This window comes from Miniopterus schreibersii, assembly GCF_964146895.1.
Source record: "Miniopterus schreibersii genome assembly, chromosome: 18".
Lineage (NCBI taxonomy): Eukaryota > Metazoa > Chordata > Mammalia > Chiroptera > Miniopteridae > Miniopterus > Miniopterus schreibersii.
The window spans coordinates 19,036,778-19,049,297 of NC_138121.1; the positions used below are offsets into that span (position 1 = coordinate 19,036,778).

Below are 12,520 nucleotides of genomic sequence, written 5' to 3' on the forward strand. Positions count from 1 at the left end.
GAACAATGACTGTGAAGATACTTTTGTGTTCAAGGTATGCAGGTGTCACAATCAATTTGTTGCATCACAGTATTTGTGTACGTGAGCTCTTTTTTTTTCCCCCCTGCCCAGTGATCCCTCACCCATAGATGTGAAGCAATCGAAGAGAAGGTAGGAAGTTAGAGTGGACAGGACATCCACCTGAGACAACTAAGATGTACACCAAACACCAGCGTCCCAGTCACATATTGCCTAATTCTGACCTAGTAATAGGGTGGAGAAGCAGCCCTGAATTAGAGTCCTGGCTTTTCAACTGAAAACTTATCATGAGAGATAGTTGCTTAATTTCTCATTGGCTAGTTCTTTACCTGAAAAATATCAGTAAGAATGAGAAACTTTGAGGCTGGGTGACAAAGGTGAAGGGATTAGGAAGTACAAATTGGTAGTTACAAAACAGTCACAGGGATAAAAAGTACAGCACAGGGAACATAACATTGTAATAATTATGTATGGCGCCAGGTGGGTACTAGAATTATTGGGGGTAATACTTCATAAGTTATATAAATGTCTAGTCACTATGCTGTACACCAGAAACTAACATAAAATAATATTGAATGCCAACTGTAATTGGAAAAAAAAAAAAAAGGCAATGAGAAACTTGACCAGGGAACACTGCTCACATTTTATTTGGAGTTCTAAGTTCGATTTGTTAACCAACGCCTCTGGAATGGGGGCTGATGGGGTGCACACAGAAACAAAACACAGAGTGCAGAATTCAATGAGCTAACAGGACCCAACCTGGGGGTAAGAGAACAGGTACCAAATTCCATCTTCCTAAATCAGAAAGTAAAGCTAGGCAAGGATGAAATCTGAATGACCAAAATGTATAATGCGCCGGGTCAAGAAATTTATAATAAACTCCAGTTCAGAGGTGTGGAGTTGAGAGCCAGACACCGAGACAGGCCCAAGCTTGTCCACTGGCGATGAGGTGGGCCCAGGCTCCCACGGCTGCCCTTCTTGGCCTGTGGCCTTGAATCACGCTCGGGTGCAGTAACAAGCGTGAGATGCTTACTCAGCTCCCCTTAAATGGATAAATGAAGAATGATCTAGAAAGGCATAAATAATAAACACAGAGATGATGAGGAAATAAAGTCTTGATATAAACTGTGCCAACCCTGACGTGAAAAGGTGTGTCATCACTGTACTGCTTTTTGGAGGCTGTATCCAGTTTTCAGTGGTTTGAATGAAACACGTCAATCTGATATACTAGAGAATTTAACATATAATTTTAATTGTAATCCTTAGGAAGATTTAACTAATTAAGTGTACAGTCAACATTCAAATGCAGAAGAGTCTGATTTTGTAAATGTAGAAGTTTGATTTTTAACATGTAGAAATGCTTTAAGATTTTTTTCTTACTAAATGTACATTTTGAAGTTTTTAGATTTATAAGTTATCTAAATCCCTAGCATGATTTTATTGTTAGATTTGTAAGGCTCTCTCTTAGGTGCTGGCAATATTCAGACTTAAGGAGAGAGCTTAACTTTCCTACAAAAACTGTAGAGAGTAAGTTCTTTATAGAAAAATACCGGCTAATGAATGCAGAAAGAATAGTAGACTTGGAATAGCATCTTTCTGCCAACCCTGATAATGTAATAATTCTGGGCAATGACCCTCACCTGCCAAAACCATCAGGTGAAAAGCTGAACAATAGATGCATCCGGCTGACAAAAACTGAACTCATAGATCATTCTTCACATTACAAAAAAAGAAACCACCAGACATTATGTGTCTCCTGATGTACATATACAACACTACATTGAATGTATTCTTACCCAAAACCAAACCTGAATGTGATCAAGTCTCTAGATTATGGTTGCCAAATTTAGAAAATAAAAATACAAGATGACCAAACATTGCATGAAGCACACTTACTCTTAAAAAAAGTTGTTCATTGTTTGATTGAAATAGCATAGTGGTTAAACAATCACATACTTTACAAAGTGGTCTCCTTGATAGTTTAAGTACCCACATGGCACTTTATTACAATATTATTGACTATATTTCCTATGCTGTCCTTTATTTTTTTAGTTTTATTTTAAAATTTATCTTTACTGCTCAAAGTATTACAGATGCCCCTTTCCCCCCACAATGATCCCCTCCACCCCACATCCGCCCCACCCCCAGGCCTTCCCTGTACTATAGTCTGTGTCCATGGCTTATCCATATATGCACATAAGTTCTTTGATTAATCTCCCCCCACCCACTCCCCTACCCTTGCCTTCCCTCTGAGATCCCTGTCTGTTCCATGGTTCTATGTCTTTGGATCTACTTTGTTCATCAACTTATTTTGTTCATTATATTCCACATATGAGTGAGATCATGTGATACTTGTCTCTGACTGGCTTATTTCGTTTAGCACAATATTCTCCAGGTCCATCCACCCATGCTGTCCCAAAGGGTAAGAGATCCTTCTTCTTTATAGCTGCATAGTATTCCATGGTGTACATGTCCCACAGCACTTTTATCCACTCACTTACTGATGGACACTTGGGCTGTTTCCAGATCTTAGCTATTATAAATTGTGCTGCTATGAACATAGGGGTGCATAAGTTCTTTGTGATTGGTGTTTCAGGATTCTTAGGATATATTCCTGGAAGTGGAATCACTGGGTCAAATGGCAGGTCCATTTTTAATTTTTTGAAGAAACTGAATACTGTGTGCCATGGTGGCTGCACCAGTCTGTATTTCCACCAGCAGTGTACTAGGGTTGTCTTTACTAAGAGAAATTTTAAATCCCTTACTGAAATACATTTAAATCACTTTTTTATTTTAGAAGAGTTTTATTTATTTACTTTTATCCTCAGCAGAGAATATTTTTTCCATTACTTTTCAGAGACAGTGGAAGGGGGAGAGAGAGAGGAAGAGAAAGAGAGGGAAACATAGATGTGAGAGAGACACATCAATTGGCTGCCTCTCGCCTGGGGAGGGGAGAGGGCCAGGGATCAAGCCTGCAATCAAGGCACATGCGCTTGGCTGGAATTGACCCCGGAACCCTTCAGTCCTCAGGCCGATGCTTTAACCACTGAGCCAAACCAGCTTGGCTAGAAGAGTTTTAGACTTACAGAAAAATTACAAAGAGGGTACAGACAGTTCCCACATACTCCACACGCAGTTTCCCTTTGTATAATTAACACCTCACATTCTATTTGTCACAATTAATGAACCAGTAGAGACATATTATTATTAACTGAAGTACATGATTTATTCAGATCTCCTTAATTGTTCCTACTGTACTTCTCCTGTTCCAGGATCCCATTTAGGACACTAAATTACATCTAGGTATGGCTTGGCCTCCTCTTAGCTGTGACGCTTTTCCAGACTTTCCTTGCCCATTTTTTCTTTAAAAAAAAAAAGTTTTTACTGATTTTTAGAGAGGGAAGAAGGGAGAGGGAGAGAGACAGAGAAACATCAATCAGCTGCCTCCCGCACACCCCCATACCGGAGATTGAGTCTGAAACCCAGGCATATGCCCTGACTGGGAATAGAACTGGCAACCTCTCGGTGCATGGGACGACGCTCAACCAACTGAACCACACCGGCCACAGCTAGCTTAACATTTTTATTTTATTTTCTCCTTAGTTCAGCTTCTGTCTTTCTCACTTGCTTCTAGAATAAATATTGGTAGACTCCTCTGAACCACCTTACTGACCAGGCTCCTGGATTTGATGTGACCACATCCATCTTCCTTATTAACAACTGTATTTTAACTAAGTTTCTCATTTTAAAATGCAATTTAAAATTCATGATAAAAGCTCAGATTTTAGCAAGGATGTGTGAGAAATGTTCATTCTTAAGAAAGCGAGACGCAGGATTTCAAGGGGCTTTGCTTTTCTGATGGTACATGTTTGTTCAGTCACTGGATCGATGAATCTAAGGCGAATTACAAGCAAGCAGATCTTTCATTTCACAACTAGAGAAACAGGTATAGACTAGTCTGGATTAACCTTCATCTTCAACCTAATTTCAGACGGAAAAATCCGATCAGATTCACCAACTCTAGATCTCTGCTGCCACCTAGTGAAAACAACTTGTCAGTTTTACAGACAAATGTTCAGGAGGCTCTGTGCTCTAGAAATTCCACTTTGAGCTCCTTTGGCCATCTCTATTTCAGGATTTCCAACTCTATCAAAGCCTTTTGAGAGGAAAACAAGGAAGAGTATATCCTCTATTTGTACTGCACAAATGTTTAAGACCTGTTGTATCAAATGTGTCCAAAATGTTTACAGAAGGAAAAGTTTGATTCCTTTAAGATACAGATTGGTCCAGGCCTTCTAAAGCCATCAAGCACATTCATTTCTGGGACATTCTCCTGATGGGAAAAAACAACCCAACTATTTTAGACACCCTTTCTTTCATTTCTGATCTCCATTAGGAAAAGAATAAACAGAGACAGTCTTGGAGGTGCTCCCCATCAAAGATTCTCTCTAAATTAACACCTTGCTGACAGGCTATTTCAAGCCAGAACTTGTCCGTGTGGCCGGCTACTTTGGTCAGCAAGGTGTTTAAAATTAGAATCTTTTGTTGCCCTTGTATAACCATACCTCCCACCTACCCCTCCCCATCTCCCTGACAGACACTGATCTGTTCTCCAGCTTTATATTTGTCATTTCAAGAGTGTCATATAGCCCAGCCAGAGTGGCTCAGTGGTTAGCGTCAACCTAGGATCCAGGAGATGGTGGTTCGATTCCCAGTCAGGGCACATGCCCGGGTTGTGGGCTTGATCCCCAGTAGGGGGCTGCAGGAGGCAGTCGATCAATGACTCTTATCATTGATGTTTCTCTCTCTCCCTCTCCCTTCCTCTCTGTGAAATCAATAAAGATGTATTAAAATATATATTTTTTAAAAGTGTTATATAATGAAAAGCATACAGAACATAACCTTTTGGGACTTCCTTTTTTCAATCAGCATAATTCCCACAAGTCATCCAGGTGGTTATGTGTATCCCTAGCTCTAGAGTTTACTTAACCATTCACTTGTTGAATGACATCTGGGCCAATTCTAGTTTGGGGCTATCACAAATCTGCCATTTTAGTATTTGTTTTGTTTGTTTCTTCTATTTTTCATCTTGCCTTCCTGCTTGAAGATAGTTCAGAATTTCATCTTGATTTATTTACATTATTTTTTTCCTTTCCAAGTTTTTTATTGTGGCAAAACACAGATTACGTAAAATTTACTCTCTTAACCATTTTTAAGTGTACAGTTGGTGGTATTAAGTACACTCATGTTGTTATGCAACCATCATCATTGTCAATCTACATAATTCTTTATCTTGCAAAACTGAAACTATATCCATTAATAACTTCGCATTCTCTCTTCCTCCCAGCCTCAGGCAACAGCCATCCCACTTTCTGTTTCTATTATTTTGACTATTCTAAGAACCTCATGTAAGTGTAATCATACAGTATTTGTCTTTTTATGACTGTGGTTCATTTCATTTGGCATAATGTCCTCCAGATTCATCCATGTTGTAGCATATTGTAGAATTTTCCTCCTTTTTAAGGCTGAATAATATTCCATTGTATAAATATACCATATTTGGCTTATCTATCCATCCATTGATGGACACTGGGTTGCTTCCACATTTTAGCTATTATGAATAAAGCTGCTGTGAACATGAGTATAAAAATCTCTCTTTGGGACTCTGCTTTCAACTCTTTTGGGCATATACCCAGCAGTGAAATTGCTGATAATTCTATACAGAATTAGATGGCAATTCTAATTTAGGTTTTTTTAGGAATACGATACTCTTTCCACGGTGGCTGTACCATCTTACATTTATAGTTTTCCTAGTGGTGGTTCTGGGAATTACAATATACATATGACTTACCAGTCTACTGGTATTAATGGTTTACCCCTTTGAGTGAAGTGTGGAAATCTTCCTTTCATTTAGGTCTCTTTACTTCCCCACTTTTAAATGTCATTTTTTGAATACCATATAGCGTTATAATTTGTTTCAATCATTAAATATGATTTATATAACTCATGAGGTTATTATATGTACCCATATTTCTGCCCTTTCCGTTGTTTACTTTCATCTTGATGCTCCAACATCCCTTCTCTTATCATTCATATCTGTTTAAGAACTTTCTTTAGCCATTCTTTTAGGGTAAGTCTGCTACTGACAAAATTCCCTTCATCCCTGAAGGGTAATTTTGCCAGATATATAATTCTAGGTTGACAGTCCTTTTCTTTCAACTTTTTTTTTTTTTAAATATATCTTTATTGATTTCAGAGAGAGGAAAGGAGAGGGAGGGAGAGAGACAGAAACATCAATGATGAGAGAGTCATTGATCAGCTGCAGCCCACAACCCGGGCATGTGCCCTGACCGGGAATCAAACCCAGATTGCCTGGATCCTAGGTCGACGCTTAACTGCTGAGCCACGCCCGGCCGGGCATTCTTTCAACTTTTAAAAAATGTCCACTTCTTTCAAGCCTCCATTGAGAAATTCATTGTCATTTGAGGGTGCTTTCAAGATTTTTTTGTCTTTAGTTTTCAGAAGTTTAATTATGATGTGTCTTGACATAAATTTCTTTGGGTTTATCCTATTTGGACAAATTAATAAACTTAAACATTTAGAACAACAAACAGATCTCAACTGGATGATTTGGTAGGTTTATGCTTTTCACTAAATATGAGGAGTTTCTGGCCATTATTTCTTTGAATACTTTTGTCAGCCCCTCTTTTGTCATTGTCCCTAAGGCTCTGATCTCTTTTGTTCCCCAGTAACTTTTTCTTTGTTCTGATTGGGCAAATTCTATCCTCAATTTCATTGATTCTATTCTGTCATTTCCACTCTACTCTTGACTTCAATAAGTTTTTAAAATTTGTTATTTTCAGTTCTATAATTTCCATTTGGTTATTTTTTTTATAACTTCTATTTCTTTGCTGAAATTTTCTATATTTTTGTTTCAAGTGAGTTTGCAATTGGTTGTGGATGCAGTCTCCGTCATCACGTCCACCCTGTCAGCCCTTCCTTGCACAGGAGGAAGAAATAATGAGTTTGGGATTTTCCTACTTAACAGAGGGTAAAAGAGTAAAAATTAAAATAGACCAGACACAGAACCTCACCTATCCTTTATGTTATATATCATCAAGCAAATATAAGGAAACCTTGGTGAAAGATATGGTCTTTGGTAATGACCGATGTTATTTATTTATTTATTTTTGTTGTTAGTGGTGTTGTTAATCCTTACCCAAGGATATTTTTTCTATTGATTTTTAGAGAGTGGGAAGGAGGGACAGAAGGAGAGAGAGAAACATCAATGTGAGAGAGACACATCAACTGGTTGTCTACCGAAAGTGCCCGTATTGGGGCCAGGGACAGAACCTGCAACCCAGGTACATGCCCTTGACCGAAAATTGAACCCGAGACCTTCGGTCTGTGGGCCAATGCTCTATCCACTGAGTCACACCAGCCAGAGCTGATGTGATTCATTTAAACACTTTTGTTAGTGATTATTTTTTAAAGATTTTTTTTTATTATTATTGATTTTTAGAAAGAGAGGAAGGGAGAGGGAAAGAGAGAGAGAGAGAGAGAAACATCAATGTGACAGCAAAATACTGATCAGCTGCCTCTTGCACAACCCCCGTACCGGGGATTAAGCCCGTAACCCAGGCATGTGCCCTGACCAGGAATCGAAGCAGCAGCCTTGCAGTGCATGGGATGAACCAACTGAGCCACACTGGCCAGGGTTACTAGTGACTTTTTAAAAATTGAAATTGGTGCTCTGTATCTGTGGGGAAAATCCATTATGCAGTAAGTAGATAACAAAAGCCTGAGGAGATCTGACTTATAAAGCTCAGATTCCCTGGAGCAATATATATATTGAAAGAAGACATTATATAAAATGTTTTAAGCTCTAAAATTCTTAATACCCATTATTAAGGTTTTTCAGTTTAGAAGACAAGGTTCCAGTAACAATCAGCTAAGACAATAAACACATCTAATTCTTGATGGGGACAGACAGACAGACTTTTACATCAGCTTTAACAGTGGGGAATAGGAAAAGGTTGTTGTCTCCGAACAGTGTGATGTCACTGAGGAACTCAACTGATCCTTTACCTCAGGGAAATAAGTCAAATTACTCTGTGGTCGCCGTGATAGCAGTGCGTCAACACAACTGTCAACACAAACAAGTGATAGGCAAAGAGTGAACAAATTCAGATTTCCTTGGCTGTGTCCTTTCTCAGCCTCCCAATGGGCCTGTTGTACCTCATTACTCAGTTCACTCTACGCAGATGTGGGCATATGACCTCAGATCAGAGCCCAGGGTTAAAGTTCTGCTCTCACTGAAAAGGACCTAGGCTTTTCTAAAGTTACGTTGTTTTGCATCCAGAAACACAAGGGACAAAGTATAAATATCATCCAAAACAGTGTTTTGAAAATGTCTGACCACAAGCCTCAGTAAGAAATGAATTTATACTGTGACCCACTACACATGTGTGCAAGTGTGTGCATATACACTTGTAAACAAGTTACACAAAACAATATTTACCCTAACTACATATGGTAATTCTGATAATTTTTCTTCTACTCTATTTCATTTTTTTAAAAATTTATTTTTTTTTCCAGAGAGAGAGGAAGGGAAAGGTGGGGAGAGAGAGAGAAACATCAATCAGCTGCCTCTTGCATGTCCCCTACTGGGGATCAAGGTCGCAACTCAGGCAGGTGCCCTGACCAGGAATCAAACCATCAACCTTTTGGTGCCCGGGACGACACCCAACCAACTAAGCCACACGAGTCAGGGCTCTATTTCATTTTTTTTAATGCTGGTTTTTATCCACTAAATTGATTTCAAAATCTATTAATGAGTGCTGACCTATAGTTTAAAACACAATGATGTATAATGCACTGTGACACATGTAGCTATATATTTCTGAAGTTAATCAATTTGAAATGGTAAGATTCTAAGAGACAAATATAAGTTTCATTAGCAATATCTGAAAGGTTTTTTTTTTCTGGCACATACAAAATACAAGGCATTGAAAATGATTCTGAAGAACTGTTGGATATCTGAGTTATAACCAGTGGGAACACAGATAAACATGGGGCGAGGCTCGTGAAGGAGCCCAAGTGAAGAGTAGAGGAACTTACCAGAACTCAGGCACCCTGCGCCGTGGCAACAAAGACTGACATCAACACTGCGATGCCGTCTCATTCTCCTTTTGCTGAAAGAAATTATTAAAAGACTCTTGGGGTGGGGAAGAACCTTAAATGTCAAATTCTATTTTCTCCTGTCAGATGACAAAAGTACATCAGCATTTCCTTTGAAAATCTGAGCACTGACTTTGTTCATATCCAAGAGTTAACTTCAATTAGAAGTCGGGTAAAAATAAAGACTCACTAAATCATTGTTCATTTCCCTCTTTCTCTTTTTTTAAAACAATTACTAGGATTTTATTAGCCATGGGAGAACAACTGGAAGAGAAATAATGAACAAAAAAAATACATCTTAAGAACCCTTAAGTGCATTATATATTTATAATTTAAGTATATTTTAAACCACTATCCATCAGTTCATGAAATGTACCAACTTATGTCATAGGCCCACTTGTCAACTAAATTACTGTCCACTGTCCTTTGGCTCAGGAGACTGTCCTTTGCATCTGACCTTGGTCTCTGTAATGGCATCAGAAAGGATGCTGTTCAGTGGTTTAAGGTTAACACCTTAAAAGTCAACACGGTTCTAGAGGCAGCTGCTTTTCTCCAAGAAAACTTCCACTTGGCTTCACAGTTCTGCATGGCTGCCTTCATCCATCTCCAGCAATGCCACCAGCAGCCAAACCGAAGAAAGCCAGGCTCCCACAGCTGGTGCTGCACTGTCTGTGAGGGGAACATACCCCTGTCCAGTTAGGAATGGGTTCTGCAGCCTGTCTCCTGACAGAGAGCTTGTCCCCTGCACTTATGGGGTCCTCTGGGATTTCCGACAATTCCCACGGTCTGTAAGTTCAGAAAGTGCTTTCGAGTAGGCAGTGACACCCACACCCAGTGGGACACACCTCCTGGGTCCGAAACCACTCCATCATGTGGCTGGTGTGTCCACCATGCCCGCAGGTCAGGCAGAAATTGGATGAGCCTCGAACTGCCACGTGGCAGATTGCACACTGGAACGTGAAGCCCTTGCAGGTGGTACACTGCGTGCCTCGGACCTCACTCCGGCAGTGGCTGCAGTACACGCCGAACTCTGGAAATGGTTGGAGATGGCCAAAACAAGAGACATCATGAGTTCAGTTCTGCAAAAGCAAACTGGGCACTGTGAGCTAAGGAAGATGACTACATCTTAGGACTCTGTGGGATCCTATCAGACCAGTGATTTTCAATTTTCTTTTTTTAAACAGCAGAACCCCTTCTTTTACAATCGCAGTAAGTGTTATAAAGAGGAGCTGCTGTCACTGCAGTGGCAGGGTGCAGGCAGAGGGGGCGCAGTCGCCTGGCTCTCACAAGTCCTGGTCAAACTCCCAGTGTCTGCAGCCTGGAGGTCTCATTCCTCTTCCCGCCCCAACAGCAGCAGGGGCCTGACACACAGGTGATTAACAAACGTGTGCTGAAAGAACTGAACTGCTGATGACCAAGAAGCAGGTCAGGACACTGTAGTGCCACCCCACTGTTGGGGAAGATGTCAGGACCATTCTGCTATGACTGGTCCCCAGCCTCCTGGAAGAGACCCTGAGGGCTAATCCCACCATCCACCCATCCCAGTCTGCCTCAGTCACTATGCTGAGTCCAGGTGGCCTGTGTTCACTGCCATCATCCCCTGATGCTCTGGGAATCCTTCCTCCTCCCTGCCTGGCCTTCCAAGTGCCACCTCCAGGACAAACTGTCCCATGTGCTCTATCTACTCAGAGGAGCAGGGCAGGAGGAGGTGGGCACTGTGTCCCATCACTGCCTCCATACTGTCACCTTTCCTTTTGAGGCTAATGCCATCTAGCTTCACCAGCCTTTCCTCTTTTCTCAGCTGCCATCTGCTGACAGTCTGTACACACATAAATACGACCATCTCTCTTCACTGTCATTCCAACTCCCTGGTTTCCTGGATTGAATCTGCTTCTCCTCCTTAGGTAGGATGAACGTTCACTTCCACACCTGACTGGTAACTTGGGTACAGAATTCTAGGTTAGAAACCACTTTCTTGAGACTTCTGAAGGTACTGCTGCGTTGTCATCTAGTTTCCAGTATCTAGTTCATGCTCCTGAGAAGTGTCCCTTGTATGTAACCTGTTTTCTCTCTCTGGAGGCTCCTGGGGTCTTCTCTTTATTCTACATCTTCATTCATTTTGCTAAGTGCTTGGTAGGCACTTCCAATCTAGAAATGCGTTTACCTTCTCTGGAGAATGAACTTCCAGTTTTCTGCTGGGGTAGAGGAAGGGTAGGCACCTGTTCTGCAAACTGGCAGCAGGGAAAGGCGATCAAACAATACACCAGCCTTGGCCTGTGTAGCTCAGTGGTTAGAGTGCTGGCCCACATAACCGAAGGGTCTCGGGTTTGATTCCAGGTCAAGGGCACATACCTGGGTTGCAGGCTCAATCCATGACCCCAGTCAGGGTGTATGAGGGAGGCAACCAATACATGTGTCTCTCTCACATCAATGTTTCTCTCCCCCCCTTTCCACTCTCTCTAAAATCAATGGAAAAAAATATCCTTGGGTGAAGATTAACAAAAAGCAACAACAAAACAATACTCTAGTTTTTAATCTCACCTTCGTGCCACTTCCAGAGTTACTGGGTGCCACTAATTCCTGTGCCATTTGGAGGTTCTGCTATGGATCTTACTGTTTTTCTGCCTGCCAGTTTGGGGTTCAGCTTTCTCAGGCCCTATAAAATCAGCCACCACTAACCTAACCAACTCCCAGGTCCCAGATTTTATTGCCAACATTACTTCTCCTTGCATGGTTATGCCTTTTCAGAAAAGCTCTATATAGACACTTTAAGGAGAGAAGAAATCAATGTGTGTTCAGTCCACTTTCTTTGGCAGTCTTCCATTCTACCCTTTAAAAAACATCTCTCCTCTTAGCTTCTTTCATATCACACAGTCTTGCTACTGGTGTCTCATTCTAAGTCCCTGTTTCTGGTTCTTCCTCCAAGACTCAAGCTCCATGTACTAGTTTCCTCTCAAGGCTCAGAGTGGGAGGGCTCTCTAACTTGCTCCCCCGTACTCTTCCTCCCCACCCACTAGCTCCCCGGTAAATACACCCATTCTCACAGCTTAAATACCATTTATATGCTGAAGATTCCCAAAGCCCTAATTCTAGTCCCAGTCCCTCCCTCCTTTGAGCTCCAGACTCACATCTGACTGCCTACATGACTGCTATAGTCTGATATCTCACACATAGGAATCATGCAAATTTTGTTTCTATTCCTCAATCCCACATCCAGTTTGTTTGTAAGTCATAATGAGTCTACCTCTAACATATACTTTTAGTCCATCCATCTCTCCCCACTGCCACTGATATCACCCCTAGACTGGGCCATTGGTTTCTC

General features: G+C 41.0%; 1 protein-coding gene across 4 annotated transcripts in view; it reads right to left on the reverse strand.

Moving 5' to 3' along the window:
• Positions 1-8,809: 8,809 nt before the first annotated feature.
• The window catches only part of WDR59 (WD repeat domain 59), a 57,898-nt gene continuing 54,187 nt past the window's right edge, over positions 8,810-12,520 (reverse strand). For all 4 annotated transcript variants that reach the window (XM_081118164.1, XM_081118167.1, XM_081118166.1 and 1 more), the window contains one exon: positions 8,810-10,228. In XM_081118164.1, the coding sequence (XP_080974290.1) occupies positions 9,993-10,228 (236 nt within the window). In that variant the 3' untranslated portion in view covers positions 8,810-9,992. The remainder of the gene's footprint in view (positions 10,229-12,520) is intronic.